This window comes from Pavona decussata, unplaced genomic scaffold (assembly GCF_977016875.1).
Source record: "Pavona decussata unplaced genomic scaffold, jaPavDecu1.1 SCAFFOLD_51, whole genome shotgun sequence".
In the NCBI taxonomy this organism is placed as follows: Eukaryota; Metazoa; Cnidaria; class Anthozoa; order Scleractinia; family Agariciidae; genus Pavona; species Pavona decussata.
In genome coordinates, this window is record NW_028145473.1 from 6,682,501 (window position 1) to 6,702,381 (window position 19,881).

Genomic DNA, 19,881 nt, shown 5'->3' on the forward strand with positions numbered 1-19,881 from the left:
CTATTTTTGGAGCAGGTTGGGCATTTGAATTCGGTGTCTTGGATTACTATATTAATTTTTTATGACTGATAACTATTCAATGAGTTAGTATTCATTCAGATGTCTCCTACTCCCTACCTAAATAGACACAATGCAAATGCAAAAGGTTAACTTACAGTGTGCGTAATTGTGTGAGAGAAGAAAATACGCCTGTTGTAAGACCCTGAATCTTGTTTTTTGTCAGGAACCTGAAATAAGCAAAAAATGGATAAATAAACAAATAAACAAACAAGAAAACAAGGCAGCCCGATTGATACGTCCGTCACTCATTAACACTTGAAGTTCGCGTCGACCAGTTTATTGAATATCACTATTGTCGGGTATTATATTTTTATTATAATTGCTTTATTTTTTAATCTATTGTCGAGTATTAAGATAATCCTAATAAAACAGATAAATTGGGTTAGAGGAGGACTTCAGCGTAAATGATATCGGAATAATTACTTCGGGTTTATACCATGGCTATTTCTATAGAAATTTGAGCAAAAGAATACTACACGTTTAATTCATATTGGTACTGGGTGAAGAGACCACTATTAAGCCATAGCGATAATTTTTAATATCTATTTTACTTATCTTTATACTCTTATTGGTTTTTTATATTTTTTTTCTTCCCCACCTTTTATTGTATATATATATATATATATATATATATATATATATATATATATATATATATATATATATTGATATGGATTTTAGTTTTGTAAATAGAACACGTAATTCAGTCGAAAGACTGCGATGTGCTTTTATATGATGTGGTAGAGCATCCGAACTAGTAATCGGAAGGTCTTAGGTTCGACTCCTGATAGGAGCACTCGGATTTCTTTTTTCCGAGTAAGCCTGCGTCACTTTCTGGAATAATCATCATTCTCATTCATTCACCAGGCTGGAAATATACCATCACATTTCTTTCATAGGATCTATTATTATTATAAAGGCAGTGTAAACTTCTCGATGCCGAGAATCTAAGCAAACGATCATTGGGCTGTAAACGGTAGCCACCCTCGCAAAGTCTAAACTGTAACAACTTATCACTAACTTCTAATCAAACCCCTAAATCCTAATGTTCACTTAGGAAAATAATATACACTGAAGCTCTAAAAATGAATCAAATTATATAACCTTAAAATTACTTTTGGACTAAAATGCTTTGAAAACAAATTCAAAAACGTTTACTTACAGAGTATCTAATTTTGTAAGATTGGAAAATACGCCCGCGGTAAGGTGCTGGATATTGTTTGCTTGCAGGTAACTAAAAAAACAGATAACACCATTGAGAGATTACCCTTTCCGTAGCCTGTCAAAAGGGAGGGGAGGGGTCACTGGATTTCTTACGTTCTCTGTTGTTGATGTTTTTAATACTAAAACAAGCACCACCAAGCGATGTAATTTTCCTAAAATTGATCCAGTAACAGTTTGGTGTGGCATTTTTAACTGTTCAAATGATTTTTATGTTTCCACGGCAACTGGAATTTGACATCCACTTTCTTTGAAGAACAAGAAACACGTTCTAAAACAAAATGCGATATTCTAAAACGTCAAAAATTTGCAAAAAATTGAGTATTTTACCAAAATTGATCCCTGCCTGTAAAATTTGAGGCAAATAGGGATACATTTTCCATAGTTAAAAGCACATGTTGCAAATTGTCATTAATTTGAACTCGGCCTGTATTGAATACGAGCACCTCCGGAAATAAAAGTGAAAAACTCCTTACTTTTGCCATATGTGTGACAGGCTGACAAAAGAAGGCTAGTTTTTGACAAGTTATAGTTTTGTGTTGCTAACGGATTTTCTGTCGAAATACGACATATTTTTTTGAACGGTCGGTGAAAATTTTCATCGACATTTATCCGTATCTAAAACGTATTTTGGAAATTTTTGTACGCATCTTCCTAATAAAAAATTCCGCCCGTCGATGGAAATTTTCACCGACATGTTATAACCAGAGTAAAACATTTTCACCGTTTTTAGTAACAAACAGTGGACATGTCGGTAGAAATTTCCACCGACATTTTTCTGCCGCGGTTGAAAAATACGATACGCTCAGCTCTCCAATAGCAACAACGCAGTGGCAAGTCACAATAAATGTCAAAGATAACATTTAACAGTTTACTATGGACCTTTTTATTGCTGTCATGACCATACTTTTCCATTAAAAGTAGCAAGGCTATTTGATTTAAGATAATGTTATCAAACGCTTTCCAAACTACGTTTTTCCAGAATCGAAAATTCCGCGAGAATATATATTAGAGACCTTTTTCTTCGGAATTATTCTGCACAAAACTATAATTGTGTCGTAAAATATCGTAATGTTCTTTTCATGTCTTAAAAAGTAAAGTTATCTCATGTTTTTGGTGTAATTTCAAGACTAAAGGTACATCTTAGTTTTTCCTATTCTTGAGGAACGCAATGTTTCAACTAATTCTTGTTAGTTCTAGTTCTTAAAACTGGCGGACGGAGAAAAATTGTTACGTTGGGGCTTGCCAAGTTTCTCGATTTTAGCGGATAGCTACATTTGTGCCCCACGAATTAAGATTCTAAGTAAACTGACCCTTGCTTCCAAAATTCGGACCCTTACTTTTCATCCGCTCAAATCACTCAAAACTGATGCAATACTACATTCACTAAGAGACCAACGGTCCGTTAGGACCCTTACTTTTCAATCCGATAAAAACACGCAAAATGCAATGCTAAATTTATACAGAAACCAAGCTTCCACCGTGTCATAAACATTATGTTTGTCACAGAACGCTCATTGAGCTTAGGGTGCAGCAGAGTTCACGTCTAAGACCACGATTTTCATAAATTGCGAAAAAAAAAATTAGGAATAATACTAATCGAAAAATATGTTCTCTGCCCCCAGATGGGTTTCTGTCCCTGGCCTTACACATCTTCTTTAAATGAGCATTTTCCAGGTAAATTAGTCGCTGCACTAGCATCTGTAGATGATTAACTCATGGCGCAAAAAATTACACTTGATATACTAGGAGATAGATGTTGTCACATCACTTCGCCGGTAATGAGGTCAGCCAGTGTTGAATACGAATACCTCTCTGAACGAACAGCTGTGGTAAGCCTGAAAACGAAATATCAAAACACCAATGCAGAAATGAAAATAATACATCAGCTAAACCGCTAAATCTTCTGCGCGATGAAAAATAGCGTGACTCTGTTTATGAAGTGACTTTTTGTAGTTTTATGGCTTACAGATGACAACCCATTTACAACTGCTTCTTTAAATGTTTGGCCATGCAAAGGCCACGGACGATAAATACGGTATGTCTCCGTCATACAAACTGAATTCATGACGAGTGGTCATCGAAAGGGTTTGTCTTGCCTTAGAAAGGATGGCGTAGAACAGCATAGAAACATCACAAACATCTCAGAAACAGGAAATTATAAACCTAATACGCGCGCGATTTAAAAATGAATAACAGCCATGAATAAAAATGAATAAATACTCAGTAAACGCTCGGAACACAGATACACAAAAATTGACGTGGGAGATTTCCTCTATCGCCGGTTTGAGTACATCAAGTGCGATTTACATAGCTAGCCAGGCTAGCCTCACAATTTTAAAAGGAAATTATATAAATACCTTGAGTACGGCGTAAAAGGTCAGCGTAAAAATATCAGCCATAAATGACGTTCGTAAATGTTGGGTGTCTCTAGTCTCATCGAGCTCATACTTTTAGCTCACCAGCTTTCCCATCAAACAATATGACATTTTTCTGATTTTTTCCATGAAGTCAACACCAAAACGGAGCCGAATAAACCACTGAAACCAGCTCGCCAACGACGAAAAGATAATTTTGAACCACGCGATCCCAACCTGTCAATAGTCCGGTTGTGCGTCATCGCACGTGATCGATGTCGAGTCACGTAGCTTGCACGCAAACTCTTCAAATTGTCTCAAAAAAGATATTTGGGCCCACCAGTCATTTAACGTTACTAGGTCTAGTGCTTTTTGCCAGCAAGACACGGCTATGGCCCTTTTATTTCAAAACTAAGAGGGAAAACAAAATGTCACACAACCTCGTGTGACTCAAGAACTGATACAAAGAACTCTTTGATAACGTTACATTTTTGGCGGTCAGATCGTTGCTGTTACAAAGGCCATTCATTTACTTTTGTAGCGTGGTCGTTGCGTTTTGACCCTCATTTACATCAACTCAAGTACTACAATTTGGAGTTTCCAATAGCATGGAATTCAATGAAAAAGTGAAAGCGAAAGACAGCGATTATTTGAATTTAGACGGCCAGATTTCGGAAGGAGCATGGAGCCGTCATGTACGTGCTTACTGCTAGGATGGACAATAGCATACTGATAGACTAGTGATACAGATAGCAGCGTTCAAGGTTCAAGTCCGTTACGAGCGGGAAAACTGGCTATGTTTCTTCTGGTATGTACATCTTCTTTTCAAGTTGAAAAGAGTATTCAGTTGTGTTTGCCATACTTTAAATAGCTTCAAATAAATTCAAAATACTTGGATGTACCGATAAACGGAGCCTAGACTCGGCCTATTTTTGTATCGCTGGACACTTAGCAGTTCTGTGCCTGTTGCCTGCTATCGATCGGGTCTAAGAGAATTTGTCCTGGTCCATGTTACATTTAACTTCGGAGTAATGCTTTTAACACGTTATATTTCTTTTTCTTTCTTTAAGAAATGGAGGGAAATACATTCCACTACACTAGCATGCAGAGAAAGTGGTGAAATAAGACACCCGCTGTTGTTATTCTTCAAAGACAAGTCTGAATGGAAGAGGAAAAGGTTTCAACTGATGTAAAGAGTTTAGAGCAGCTGTTTAGAGGTCGGGGGAAATAAGTTGACATTCTCAGTAAAAATGAAACGTTTTCCTTTGTTCAGAATTTACCTTTATAAATTAAGATTACATTTATCTTATATTGTAAAATAGGCCATCACCAAACAGTGTCCGCCATAAATGTCATCCATAATTCTCCTTCGATGAGTTCACTACTTAGATTGCACACCTGTTCAAAGGGAGGTTGTAGAAATTCTGCGGCCTTTAGATCAAGTTAGTCAATGATGCTGGAAATTCCATCGTATTAAAGCACTTCTGCAATTGGTTAGTTCAACTTGTAAGTTATCATCAGTTATGAGTGAGGGAATTTATGTAAAGCCTGGATACAGAAGTGACCTCTTCTTTTAAAACATATATGTTTTGCGGATTCAGCAAAGTAAAGGTCTGAATTTCGGACCCCTGGATTAAGAAGTATTTGATAACTGAATTCTGCGGATTTATCAGACCAAGGGTCCGAATTTCGGAAAAGCCTCTGTTTAAAGTTGGGACGGAATGCCAATTATAAGTTTTGCGTTCCGAACATTATCGTTCTGTATAGCTTCATGAAATGTGAAATTTAAAAAAAGGGGATTTTCTTAATTTTGTAAAGTTACGCAAAGAAGGGCCTCAGTCAAGCTCAGTAGCAGATTTGCAAATTTAGTCAATTTTTAAATATTTCTGAGTGCTCAGAGCTGCCGGAAGAATGTTCCAAGATAGTCAACGAATTTTTCGTGAAAGAATACAAGTCAAATGTAATGTATCAATAGAAAGTGTTAACCCTTTTATGCCTTGTGTAAATTTAAGGTCAACGAAGACTAGTTTTGCCACTAGCAGCCTTTGACTCATTTTATTATTAAAACAAGATGTCATAACGAATTTTCAACTACATTCTACGGTCTTAAAAGTATTGTCGGTGGAAATTTCGAACGACATTTTGAGTTCTGAAATAGCGAACTGTCGATAGAAATTTCCAGCGACATTTTACGTTCTGAGGGTAATGTCGATAGAAATTTCCAGCGAGATTTTGCGTTCTGAAGGTAAATGTCGATAGAAATTTCCAGGGACATTTTGAGGTGATAAAGGTAAAGTCGGAGAAAATTTCCACCGACATTACGCGTCTATAGCAAAGTTTTATTGACCTTTTCTTACTTAAGTGAGTCTTTAATGGTAATGCTTTTTTGGTGTTAATTTTCCCGTTTCTTTACAGTGTAGAAAAAATAAAGAAATTAAAACAAAATTTGTAAATGATTTTCTAGGCTCTTACATTTAAGTATAGTTTTCTACATATTTTGCACACATACTTTACCTTCTAAACAGAATCGCCTTAATTTCAAAGAATTTCTCCTTATGACGATCGTAAATGGAAAAGTTTGGGCCATTTTAATGCAGGCCGTGTTTGTTGTAACTCTTTAGGTTTAGTAAAAGTACGTGAAATTGGATGGTTTTTGTCCGATTTATTTCTCACTGCTTGACAGCAGTTCTAAAATCAAAGAATTTTGACAGTTTTTTGTCCAATTCTGGCAAAAACGAAAAGAAAGCTTCAGAACTTCTCGTTTTAGAATATTGCATTTTGTTTTAAAACGTGTTAAGAAAAAGGCCGCGATTGTTACAATCTCAGAAACACTCATATACACTCATATAGATAGCTTTAACAGACAAGTTAGCCGAGCCAAACAAAAGAGCGAATCTCTAACCTAAGGCACAGCCACTCAATAACCAATAGCAAACAACGTAGAAATGCAATTTTAATTCCAAAGAGCACTGGTATTTGTTGAATAGCGTTCAAGAAAATTACTGAGCTAACGCTCTGATGCAGTTATTTTGGTTCGGTCAAGTTCCTAGTATCGTGTAAGCGATTGATACGCTTTATTATCGCACTACATTTCCCGGTGATTAGGCGTCAAAACATAGTTGCCAACTGGTGAGTATTACTTTTAGGTGCCACGATTTTCTGTTCGGCAACTGTCCATTGATTCGTTTCTTCCTCTAGGATATGAACTCTATTTAGAACAGGGGGGAGGGGGGGGGGGAATTCTGACCACGTTTATAACCTGTTTTAAAATTATTTTAGGTAAAAATAATTCGTGACTTTGTCAAAACTATATCTTGGAGTAATTTGATGTGATAGGTCAGATCACTGAATTTGATGCTACCACTCAAACTAATATTTACAGGCAGATTTTTCGTAAATGAAATATTATGTTTTTATTGAAGAAAAAGTACCTTTCTTAGAGTCAGTCAGTTTGATTTAATCATTTTTCTATATTTCATCTGATTAATTTCCGTTCAATTTTGGCCTTCTGAACTTTTGGAGAAATCCGTAAATGGAAGCTAGAGGATCCAAGATGACAACCATTTGGCAATCACGACGTATAAAAAAATAAAAATAAATAAATAAATAAATAGGAATTTCAGCGGAATCCACAGAGTGGCTCTTCTCTCCGCTGTTTCCAGGTCGAATTGGAATTTGGAAATTTCACTTCTCGTTGTGGAACTTAAGTAAACATATTTGGACGTACTTTTTATTCCGGCTCCAATTGCCATTGGCATAACTTTAATAGTTTCCGAGTTATGAAGGGTTGGAGGAATTTCTAGATAGCATTAGTTTAGTCTAGCGTAATGAGATTAAATTCAATCCAATTTCAATGTTAAACGCTCTGAAGATAAACATGGTTTCACAGGCTTTGGTAAAAATTGCTTTGTTTATGAGCTTGTTTTCACTTACAGTAATTTCAGATTGGTCAGATCGGAAAACGCGTCGTCAGCTAGGTGCGAAATAACGCAAGAAGACAAATCCCTGCAAGGCAACAGTAATACATTACTGGTTTTGTGGATGTTGTCGTCACTTTTGTTGTTGCTGGCATCTGCTAACTTTGGTGGTGTGTAATACACTCCCTCCTTTATGGCCTTTATGGCCTTTATGACTTACAACGTTAATAACATTTTTTTTTAATTCTTGCGCAAACGAAACGACGAAATTTCGTGACTTTTTCAGACATTTATCTGGAAAAAAATTGGTATGGTAGGCTAATATTTATCGAATTTGATGTTGCCATGAGAACCAATTTTTGACATGTAGGTTTACCAGATTTCGGAATATCCATGTTTTAAAAGTACAACATTTCTTGTTTTTTTTTTCTTATCATTTTCGTGATTTCTTTTCATTTTAAACACTTTTTGGTCGATTTGAGCGGTTTTCTAAGGTTATGGAGAAATGAAACAATCCAAGATAGCTTATGCAAGGTCAAATTGTGACGCAATTCCCGCCTCATATTACATCATCACTTCTCGTTGCGAACCTCAAAGGAAACAACTTTGGATTTCTCAAATTTTTAAATTTAAAAACATGGTTCTATTTCCCTAATACTACCCCACTTTTTCATAGCCACGGTAACTCAAAAGAACATCGATTATCTCGAAATAAATACTTCTTAGTCCTGAAACTCTCAAATAATAATAATAATAATAATAATAATAATAATAATTATTATTATTATTATTATTATTATTATTACTTTAAGGAGGGAAAACACCCAATAAATGAACGCAGCTAAACTTAAGGGATGGCAGGAAAAACACTCGACATGCCTAATTTATCAAAGGCCCTACCTTCTGTACTTGACAGCTGGAAACAATCTTGATGGCTGAATTTTACCTCTAGGGCTCTTTCTCTGACATTTTTGCTGTCTCGGTTGGATGGGGTAGATATTTAACATCTGATCACACAAAAGTTTCTCATTTTAATTAAGTTAGTCTTTATAACTTACAGGCTGTTAAGATTGGTCAGATTTACAAACAAGTTATCAGGCAAGACCAACAGTGCGTTTCCCGACAAGTCCCTAAGGAACAAAGAAGTAAAAGCTAATTGTTAAACACACCCGAAACGTTGACTTGGTGAGGTAAGGTTACTTAACTGACTTTGAATTCCGTGCCGTGTAAGACTGATGATACAAATGAGGAATATGAGAAATTCAATTCTCCGATTCAATGAGTCACTGTAGAGTTAAGGCTCTGAAAATACAGAAGTGAACCCATGTACATCCAACTTAGCGTTCGGCCCAAAAAAGGAAATGGGAAACCACGCGACGCAAAAAAAAAAAAAGAACTTAGACTGTAAAACTAAGTATCTGTGTCTTTGAACTTTTGCGGATGAAAATGAGCCTACGTACTCGCATTTCTCTTTCTTCTGCGCGTGGCCATTTGGAAATATAAACAAAACAAACAACGGGGCTATCCGACTAGGGGGACGTTTGCCACTGATAATCACGTTACCAGCTGCAACCAGGATGCTTTCTCGAGGAACTAAAGGCTGATTTAGACGGTACAACTTTTGCTTGCGACTGTGGCATGCGATTTCTACAGCGCGTGCTGCTCGCGTCATGCTAAAAATAGCACACAACTCTCGTCACTCAACATTGCCTTTAGCTACGACTATCGTAGGATTTAAAACATGTTTTAAAATCATACTACGTGTTTTGTGACCTACACGACAGTCGTAAGCGAGTTGCAGGTTTGATTTACACGAAACAATTTGTGTTGTAGGCCAGTCTAAGCTTGTCGAATACGACAAAGTCGTATCGTAAAAATCGCCCTAAAGAGATATAACCCTGGGAAAAGCTGAGATGAAAAGTATATCGCGAAGATGGGAACTGAATTTATCCCTTGATTATCATATAATCTGCATGGTTAATAGAGTTATTTAAGTCAGCTTACCAGTAAATTTAAGTGTTCAAGATTGCCAATACAAATTGCTCAAAATTGCTTAATTCACTTAAAATTACTTACAGTATTTTCAGGTTGGTCAGATCGGAGAACACACCGTCTGGCAGCTGCGAGATGGAGTTGATAGACAAATCCCTACGAAACATAATCATGATGTCGTTCTGAGATAGCTGCTATCTAAACTGATCAAATATATTACTTTTGCTGTTGTTGCTGTTGCTATTCGGGAAAGGTATGAGAACAATGAGCAGCAAGTCATTCTGATTAGAAAGATATTAGTAAAAAAAAGAATTCACTTTTGTTTTCATTACCGACGTTTTTATTTATTTTTTATTTTATTTTATTAGCTTTGCCTTTATGTTACCAAAAAAACACAATGAACATGTAGACGTTGGCAGGGATATCGAAATAGCTAAGTAGCCAATTACTGTGGGCCCAGAAATAAAATATATGTAAAAGAAAGAAAGAAAAAACACATCACATGCAGCACATTATTGATACGTCAATGTAAAGTAGGAATGAAGTCTAAGTAAGGTATCGAGATCTCAATAAATTTTGCAACTCCAATCTGATGTTGTTTTCCTGTTTTCCGTAAATACCGATTCTTTTGGCCTAACTTGACTACTTAAACAGGTTTGGAAAAAAACTCTCTGCATATATAGAACATGATATCCTCAAATGAAGAAAACAAAACATTGGTATGTACGTAAAAACGTTTTACTTAATGCATGGTAAAGAAACACCCGAGCAAAGAGCTTTAGTGAAGGGGTCTATCATTCCTCTTTGAGTGAAAAACGTTACTCACAACTATAAATATATAAATAACTTACAGATCTCTTAAGGATGTAAGTGAAGAAAACACGCCGGCTGTCAGGCTCTGAATCTTGTTTGACCGCAAATACCTGGGAAAAGAAGGAGAAACTTTGAGATAATTGTCTTCCTTCATGATGGCTTTGATCCTAGTAAGGACTGGTTGTAGTAGTAATATTGAAATATCTTTTCCAAAATGGTTCTCTTGCCTTAGAGAAAGTGTTTCTATTTTGATTTTTCTCTGCAAATGATTGTTTAACTTATGAGGGCTTCCTGCATCTGACTCCTGTAGGACCATTAAAAATACGTCATTGTAGTTTTGCCAGTTTATATCGCTTTTTTCAGACCAATTGTCCCATTAGCAATAATCGAAAGAGGATATCAATGAGTGAGGAGGAAAAAAAGATTTGCCACTGTCACTGGTTAAGTGGAGGGAGTGGAAAGCTTTCCTCGCTATTGAGGAGGGACAAAAAGGATTCAACATTCCTTGGTTTCTTTTCTTGTCTTCCCCCATTGATGATCAAACAGTTCTTGACATTAGCAACAAGTTTTGATCGAGAAGAATCCACAAATTGAAATGAAATTCATGCCACTGTGTTTGACGCATAGGTCACTCAGAAATATTTAAAGATGCATTAGTAGTGAAACATGGAGAGCAAAGCATTTATTACCGTTTATAAATAAATTCAGTAGTCCTAAAATATTTATATCTTTTTTTTTTCTTGAATAGACACGGTTTGGTTAACCTTCTGAGGACAATGTGATTGCAATTGTTAACAGTGTGTATCTGAACAGCTTAGACACGTCTTTAACACGACTAAGTTGATTCATTTGTTTTTACTTACAGTATTTCCAGATTGGTCAGATTGGAAAACAAGCCATCAGGTAGGTAAAATGAAGGGTTTGAAGTCAAATCCCTGCGAAACGTAGTAATTAATCAAAGACATATTCTTCTTAAGTTAGTTAAAATGCAATAAATGGCACGATGACGTTTCGTATTCCCTTCTGAACAGACATGCAGCTTCAAACGACGTAACTTAAAGTTTTTTTAAGGACCTAAGAGCAGAAAATACCCCTGCGGTATAGTTCTGAATACGGTTGAATTCCAGTAAGCTGAGGAAAGAAATTAAAGCACAACGCTTTTACCCGTAATAATCATGATTCTTAAAAGCACTACGTACATTGCTTAAAACAATTTGATTCCTATTTCCGATAAAAAAAAAAAAAAAAACGCTGGTGGGTTCTGTTTCTTATCGACACCCACGTTCTCCCCCTTGCACTTGAGTCTCAGCTAAACGCGTCTTAATTTTAAAGCTGGGACGTGTCAACGGCGGAATCCCAATGCAAAGTGAAAGAAGTACTTAAGGTGTCTGAACAGTCTTTGCGTGGGCTCTGTGGTCGGAGATTGAGCAGTGAAAGAATCGTAGTGACGAACAACATGCTCAAAGATATCGTTGGGGCTTCCTTTATAGTAATTGTTGAGAGGCTGTTATGGCCCAGGTAATGTATCAGCTGTTTTTAAACAGAAAATAAACATTGTAGACATGTTTTAACATGTTGAAGTTACTTTTTTTTATTTAAGTGCTTGTTTTAACTTTTGAATTTTAACTTGTTTTAACGTTCCTTCAGCTACCTTACAAAATAGCGTTTACGGACAAATACCTGTGAAAAATAATAGCCATACTTTCCTTGGATAGTTTTTAGAATTGAGGCAAGATCACTAAGAGGAGAGACGTAAAGCTGGTCCTGAAACAGACCAAACCAATAACCTAGGCTCTTACGAAATTGAAGGAAAATAAAGAAACAGAACAGGTACTATTAACTTTTGCAAAATGCCACGGTTAGAGATCGAGCAGTAAAAGAACCGCAGGAATGTGACGAACAACAGCGTCAACGATGTCGTTGTAAACACAGACAATAGCTACCTTAGCTTCCTTTACGGTATTTGAAAAATATCTTGAGAGGCCATTACGATCCATAAAACTTATCAGCTGTTTTTAAACAGAAATTATAAGCAGTACAGACATGTCTTCATGTGTTGAAGTTACTTTTTCTTGATCCAGGTGCTTTTTTTGTTACTTACATAGTTTTCAGATTGATCAGACTGGAAAACACGCCTTCTGGTAGGTGCGAAATAGCGTTGTAGGACAAATCTCTGTGAAAAATAGTATTCATGCTCTCCTTAAATAGTTGCTATATAGTGTTGTCACAGCTTGGTATTAAGCTGGTGACTTGGAATAGGGAGTCACTCGCTTTGTCTGTGATTTTATAAATAAGATTCATTTTTCAAGAACTGATACATTCCTTGTTGGAGAAAAAAGTTCAATTCAGATCGGCCACCATTTTAGCAGTGACGCTGGAATGAAGGTGTCCACGTGACAGCTTTCGGTCGGCGCAAAAAACATTCAAGCAGCATTAGCTCCTCGTTTAAAAGTCGTTTTGGCGTAAAATTGACAGTGGGTATTGTTTTCACGCTCGTCCGCTCAGGTTGTGTGTTTTTGTTGTTGTTTGTTTGCTTGTCTGTTTTTTGGCCCACTTTCCGTGAACCTGTGTAACAGACAGGACTAACCGCAAAGCCGGGAAAATCGCTCAAAGCAGCTTTGCCTTGCTGAATTCTGATTTAAAAACTCAGTCATTTCATGTCATGAATAGCAAGCTATTCCTTGAAGCCGTTTTTTCTTGCACTTAAGAGTTGGCTCTGTAAAAGACTATAGTCGCACTGATTAAAATGTTGGCTAATTAAGTTCTGCCGTTTGCCAAAACATAGCATCAGCCTAACACTGTATCAGCGTCGCTTTGCTAGATGAGGTTGGAGTTTTCACAATTACTTTGCACAGTGATCGATGGCTGGCGATTAACTGATCTACTCCACTAGACCATTACGGTTTGCTTTAACCTGAGGTATGCTTTTAGTTGTAAATTTAAAGGGTGTGAACATAAATAGTGTCAAAATGGTTTGACAGGCTTTCTTTTGTTTTCACTTACAACTCTTCCAGGTTGGTCATACCAGCAAACACGTCGTTAGGAAGGAATGAAATAGCGTTCAAAGCCATATTCCTGTGAAACATAGTAATTTTCCTTAGCTACTATAGCTGCATAATACATTAGTGTTTTGTTTGTACTATTATTCGATAGTTTTAATTCTTACAGTTTTAAATTAAGCGAATGTAGAGCTGCAAGTTTATAAGCGATGTACACTATTCAGTGCTACCCTTCTTCAATTAAAGATTTACTAGCCACCGCTTGTCTTAGGGGGAACGGGAGGACGAGATGACAAATAAATCTGCGTAGGGGCTCATATATCGTTTAAACGGCAGGGTTCATGTGACATGTTAACCATACCTGGGCCAAGTTCTTTTTGTCTTGTTTTGGCGGTTGGCGTGAAGGCGGACGGGAGGAGTGGGGTGATGGTAAAGGCTGAACCACTAAACCGTTGCCAACAACTACCTACACCTTACAAACGACTTATTGATGGCATTAGCAAAACAAATAGACAGTAGACAAACCTACTAATTTTACTAGCAATATAATAGACCGACGGAGATTTGACCAACAAGGGACGGATGGAAACGCATCAATAACTTTTTACAGTCTTCACAACCAATAACATCATGCTTAGCTGACAGAAGACCAATAACATAAAATCCTTATTGGGCCCCTAATTCCGACATGTAAAAGGATCAACGGCTATAGTAAAAGGACGCCCTAGTGGAATGGTCTTACATGGACTTTGTAATCGTCGGGGCGCATTTGATAACATCCACGGATGAGCCGCTCTTCCTGCACGAAAGATGATTCCCGTCGCTAAAAGAAAATGTTTGAGAACATCGAGGTGCACAATCTGAAAGATAACACAAATAATGTACAACATGTTATTGCAGTTGTTTTTGCTAATATTCTGCGGTTGAGATTTATGTGCTCGTTTAAATTAGAAGATATGTCATTTGTAGTTTTCTTTGTATACCTCCCTTAGAGAAATGTCACAATGCCATCAATTATGTAAGGTAGATCTAATGCTGGATAGTCATTTCGAAAAAAAAAACCTAAAATAGGAAAGGCCATGAAAATGCTCGAGTTACTACGTATCTTTTGGAAATATATGATTTTCTTTAATCTTCAATACTATGCCATACAAAGCCTCACCAATCAAAACTGCCGGAAATTCTTTTACGTCAGTTCCATACTTGCTAATGGCCACGAAGCTGTAGTTTCCTTTCAATAATCTGGAGAGTCCTTCCACCTTAGTGTCATTAAACAATACTGTAAAGTTCATTATCAAGGCTGTATAAATGGGAAAAGTTCCTGTGACAGACCATGGCAGTTTGAAGCTTGGAAATGAGCGCACAACAGGGGATGGATCTGGTAAAATAATCTTGGGAGGAGCTAATGGAAATAGAAAAGCAACAAGAGATTAATATTGTCAATAATTCGTGTTGGCATATACCACACAAGTATTGTTGTCTTCCGCTTCCTTCCCATCATAAGACGTAGATCCACAGATAACAATTCGTTTCACGAGCTGAACCACTTATGGCCTTGACACGCCATCAGTAATATCACGAAAAAAGTAATTAAAAGCAAACAAGTAGTGCATAACATAGGATCATAACAAGAACTGGATCATGGCCTCTGCACAGCGCTGAGGAATAAGGACTTAATGGGTAGAATTCTGAAAGTCCTTATAACTCATGCCTGTGCTAAACCTTGTTAATATTCGCTCCTTTTGATCGCGCTAGTACGACATTCACGTTATGATCACACGAAAGATTTGAGGTTGGAAGAGGAGAGTTACCCTATCGGACGCAATGTAGATTAAAAAAAACCCGATTTGTATAATCTATTGTCTTAAGAACCTGATGATGCAATAGTGATAAATATATTAAATCGCGAGGAAAGTAGCAAATGTGCTTCGCCTTTACAGTTACCATGAAAATATGTTAGAAGGATAAAGACGTGTTGCCCAAATTTTTATTGTGGCAGTCTCGCTCTATTACAGACGAAATGAAGGGACTCGATGTAAATCCCATTTAGCAAAACTGTAACTCAGTTTGTTTTTTCAATGGCCGTAAAATCAACCTATAACCGAAAACGATGTCAACTAGAACAATCGATTTCTTCGCGGTAGCTTCCACTTTGGAAACTTTTCGTGATGTTTTAGGCATCCCGGAAAGTAATTGTACAACCTTTCAGCATTTGTTTGTTGAAAGATACGTTTTTATATTGAAAGACCCGTGTGCACACAATGAAGGATACCTAGAAGCGTTTTTATTGTACTTACCAAATGGAACCGCAGTAAAAAATATCCAAAATCCTCTGTACTGAGCCATGTAGTCTGAGTGGAATGTCAAAACCACGTAGTTCCCAGCTATATCAAATGACTTCCCACTAAGCTCGCCACAGTAGGACCCAACTTCCTTCACGTTCTCAATTGAGATCTTCAAATAATCATATCTGTCAAAAAACCCAAATGATCGGTTTTAGAAAGTTGAGGTCTATCTCACTGCCACAATCAAGGAGTCGTAAATAAATAAATAAATAAATAAATAAATGAATTAATAGATGCGACTGTGGTGACAATAACATAGCCTATTATTCAGCTCCATGAACTATGTTTTTTTTGTGAGAAGTAGCTAATGCTAAAAAAAAGCAGCATCGTGTTTACGTAGATCGTGTTCTACATGTTGTAGGGTATGCATTTACTTTTGAAGTATATCACCGAACATAAGTAGCCGTAGCAGTAGCAGTAGTAGTAGAAGTAGTAGAAGTAGTAGTAGTAGTAGTAGTAGTAGTAGTAGTAGTAGTAGTAGTAGTAGTAGTAGTAGTAGTCGTAGTTGTAGTTGTAGTATAGTAGTAGTAGTAGTAAGATTGATTGTGAGCTTAAATCCTGCTTGTTTTCTAGTCTTGTTCCTAACCTTTGACTAAGCTATGCAATTTGGAAACACGAATGAACAACACTTTGTTCAAGTTGTCTGTGAACAAATGATATCGAGTTTTGAGTGAGTGGACGAGTGAGTCAGTGAGTCAGTGACATCGTGAGCATGTGACCGATATGATGGATTACGGACTTAATACCGCAAGTCGTGGCAATAACTTGAACATATCTACAGGTATTCAACTCTTATAAGGGCAATAATATTGCAGAACCAAGAACTAGTCGGAGCTCAGGTAAAATATATTTTATTACTTACATGCATGAATCAACTTCCTCCAGCGAAAAATCTCGAAAGTAAATTCTCATTGCCATCCCTTGAGGGATAAGAACCGAGTATTTGCAGTGCATATCACTCGGGTAGTCATTGGGGTATCCAGGACTCTGAAGTGTATTATTCACCACTGAACCACAATCTGATGAAACAATTGCAAAATTATAGTTCTTGAATATTTTTGCATCACTGAATTTATGGTTGGGTACGAAAGCATTGTTTTATTATAAACAAGAAGCTATTGTGTAGCCTATGCTCGTGGCGTTAAATATAGGTGATTACTTGATTGTAGTTTTGTTATGTATCTTACTGGTACACGACCCCACAAGCTTGTTAGCTTTGACATTTTTATCGTGTATAAATAAAGGTTGTATGTATACTTATATTATTACATTATATTACCTCTGCACAGTTTCAAAATTTCAAATTAACCCATTGACCCTCTCGTGTATTTCAGTAACTCAAAAAATTGGTAATAAACAGCCCCACATGTACAGTAAAAATACACAATTGACAACGTAAAAATAACAACACGTGCACTCCTTTGGTCTAAAATGGTTAGAATTTCTAATTATCGAATAAAATACACTTGTTGCGAATTAAAAATTGAGGACATGTTTGTTTACGTGAGATAACATAGTTACCGCGTTTTGTCAATGAAAATACAAAGTAAACGGACAAAAAGCTTTCCTAAATGAAACATTTGTTCTGTTAAACCTTTGTTTACGCCCAAGAAACGAACCCAACAATTTCGCTACGCAAGCGATTTAAAGTGTGAGTCAATGTTGAAGCGAATTTATCGGCCGGAGCAGGTTTTCAGAAAATTTCGCGAAAACTGTTAGGAATACGACAAATCGGTGAATAAGAATAATACTGATTTCAGTACAAATTTGCAATCAAACTTGTTGTTGTTGATGTTGATTCCCAGAACCGAGCACTCAAACTTTGAGAAAGTCGGCGGCTTAAATCAGTTAAATGATGATTTGAGTCGTCTACTTCCTCTTTGCTTTGATAAAACCACTATCTCGGCAAACACTAACACAGACAGTAAGCAATGCGCCTGAATAAAAGTAAAAACCCAAAATGTGTCGCTTCTCCATGGACAACAATGGCGGATCGATCTCGCAGCGTGCATCACCTTGTACCCAGATCTAACACGGCCATGCACAAAAGGTAAGCGAAAACAAAAACAAGAAAAACCGGAGCCGAAGCTTCGTGAACGAAGCGATCTTATGGAATTATGGGGCTATCGAATAAGCATGCGTATTTTTCGTGTTTTTCTCTCGTCCTCGGGAAATATGCAAATTATAAGCCTTAAAATCCGCTCGTGCTTTTATGTCCAAGCAAAAACAATGCACATAAGCAAAATAAGTCAAATGTTTCTCAGTAAGCTGCTGGTTCTTATCGTTCATGGTTTATTCCTTTTACAGACGTTTCTTCTATCGAGTGTGTATTAGCTGTACCAAGGAATTACGTTTAAATCTGGTTGAGTTGTGATTTCTTATACAAGATTTGTGTGAAAAGTGGTTGATATTTGACAATGAAGATTGTATGGTTCTGGGTTTACTGTTGTTCTGCAAACTTAACCGATCCACTGAAGTAGTTTTATACTCTGTGCTCACCTTCCTTTGCGATAACACCTTCCTTCAACATGAATAGGATGAAAACACTTTCCACGATGCAAAGATTGTTCCTCCGACGATGATTACATAAAAGATTCATCATTGCTGCGAGGACTGAGAGAGAAGCAAAAATGGTGATTAAGTGTTATAACCCTATTCGGGGAGGGGGATAAAGCGACGACCGCTCGTAACTTCAAGGCCATTGAGGATAAGACAATAAGACTTGGAGGGCATATAATAGTATATCTCAAGTTGTTGCTTTGAGCTCCAAAAAGCGGAATGACGTCGTCATATCTCTTGACAAGTTTTGTCTTTACAACAGCCATCTTAGATCCGCCATCTTGGATCTCTCGATATCATGTCCAAAACCAGAGAAAATCCTGGGAACTGATTTAAAAGTTATCAAAACCAATATTCAAAAGTCTGGTAGTGTTTGCTTTAATATTAAAAAAATACGAGTATAAGTATTCAACGGTGAATAACCATCCAAAGATGTTTCCTTTGAGGTCTACAATGGAATACTATGACGTCATATGACGCAATGATTACGTCAGGATTTGTAAAAGGCGGTCCTCTTGGTTCTGCCTACTTGCATTCCTGGATTTCTCTAAGCTTTACAAAGCCAATCAAATTGACTTAAAAATTAATCCAAATCAACAAATAACAATGACATGGTCGCAGAATACGAAAGTTAATAGGTATTGAAAGTGAGAAAATAAATTAGCATGAAAGCATTTAGGTAAAGAGTTTCGCGCGAATGGAATCCTCTTTCGTGTTCAGTTTCGGTCTTTTGTTCTTGATCCACAGCATTTCGTAGAACAAACATTCAAATTTGTAACGGCATTTCTTTATGACTGTAAAGCTCTTAATTAAGTTGTTAGGTGTTAAACCATGCGCGTCCCTTCTAAGAACAATGCTAGGCCGCGCAAAACGCTTATCGTCTACACAAGACTTCCTTTTGCAAGAATGCAAGACCTTAAAAAGGATATTTTTGAAATTAAAATATCCCGAAAAACTCATCGACTCAGCTATCAATCGCCTCCAGCATCCTATAGACCCAGTTCAAACACCTTCTGATCGCCCTGTTCGGATTACGTTGCCATTTAAAGATCAGAAATCGGCGGACCTGGTTCGCAGGCAACTTGGCGACCTCGGAACTAAAATTAATCAAGAACTACAGCCGGTGTTCACGAGCAAAAATATCGCTGATCATCTGAGAGTCACAGAAGAAAAGCCTCCCCTGATCAATCAGCAAAGTGTAGTATACGAATTCACATGTGATTTGTGTGATACAAATTATATTGGGTACACTTGCCGCCACCTCCATCATCGCGTTGAAGAGCATAAACATTCTGTGATCGGAAAACATCTCAGGGACGCGCATGGTTTAACACCTAACAACTTTATTAAGAACTTTAAAGTCATAAAGAAATGCCGTGACAAATTTGAATGTTTGGTCTATGAAATGCTGTGGATCAAGAACGAAAGACCGAAACTGAAAACGCAAGCGGATTCCATTCGCGCGAAACTCTTTACTTAAATGCTTTCATGCTAATATATTTTCTCACTTTCAATACCTATAAATATGCCTTTCCGTTATTTCCATTTGACTCATTTGACAATGACGATATGAAGTCGTCGAAACGCCATGCTGTTTTACTATCGTTAATTTTCTTGT

At 36.9% G+C, this 19,881-nt stretch overlaps 1 protein-coding gene and 2 long non-coding RNA genes across 3 annotated transcripts in view; all 3 read right to left on the reverse strand.

The window, feature by feature from the left end:
* The window catches only part of LOC146481297 (uncharacterized), a 7,948-nt gene extending 305 nt beyond the window's left edge, over positions 1–7,643 (reverse strand). The window contains exons 1-3 of the long non-coding RNA XR_014864494.1: positions 7,572–7,643; positions 1,223–1,294; positions 156–227 (exon numbers count right to left, since the gene is read on the reverse strand). This is a non-coding gene — a long non-coding RNA (uncharacterized LOC146481297). The remainder of the gene's footprint in view (positions 1–155; positions 228–1,222; positions 1,295–7,571) is intronic.
* Positions 7,644–8,570: 927 nt separating this feature from the next.
* Positions 8,571–11,316, reverse strand: LOC146481298 (uncharacterized). Its single transcript, XR_014864495.1, has 4 exons — positions 11,224–11,316; positions 10,399–10,470; positions 9,632–9,703; positions 8,571–8,685 (listed from the first exon to the last, which is right to left on the reverse strand). It is a non-coding gene; the product is annotated as an uncharacterized LOC146481298 (long non-coding RNA).
* A 99-nt stretch (positions 11,317–11,415) lies between these two features.
* Positions 11,416–18,313, reverse strand: LOC146481299 (uncharacterized). Its single transcript, XM_085109030.1, has 8 exons — positions 18,204–18,313; positions 16,567–16,723; positions 15,657–15,829; positions 14,522–14,761; positions 14,102–14,219; positions 13,364–13,435; positions 12,462–12,533; positions 11,416–11,491 (listed from the first exon to the last, which is right to left on the reverse strand). Exons 1-8 carry the CDS (start codon positions 18,304–18,306, stop codon positions 11,416–11,418), a joined length of 1,011 nt encoding a protein of 336 aa, XP_084965156.1. The 5' UTR covers positions 18,307–18,313.
* Between the last annotated feature and the right edge of the window lie 1,568 nt (positions 18,314–19,881).

What these genes read in the sequence shown, in the direction of transcription:
- LOC146481299 (XM_085109030.1), bottom strand. Translation starts at nt 18,306, where the DNA reads ATGATGAATCTTTTATGTAATCATCGTCGGAGGAACAATCTTTGCATC. An exon ending in CCGACGATTACAAAGTCCAT is followed by an intron (nt 13,436 to 14,101) that starts GTAAGACCATTC and finishes TATGTTTCACAG; the next exon opens with GAATATGGCTTTGAACGCTA. An exon ending in CTGATCAATCTGAAAACTAT is followed by an intron (nt 11,492 to 12,461) that starts GTAAGTAACAAA and finishes TTCTTTCCTCAG; the next exon opens with CTTACTGGAATTCAACCGTA.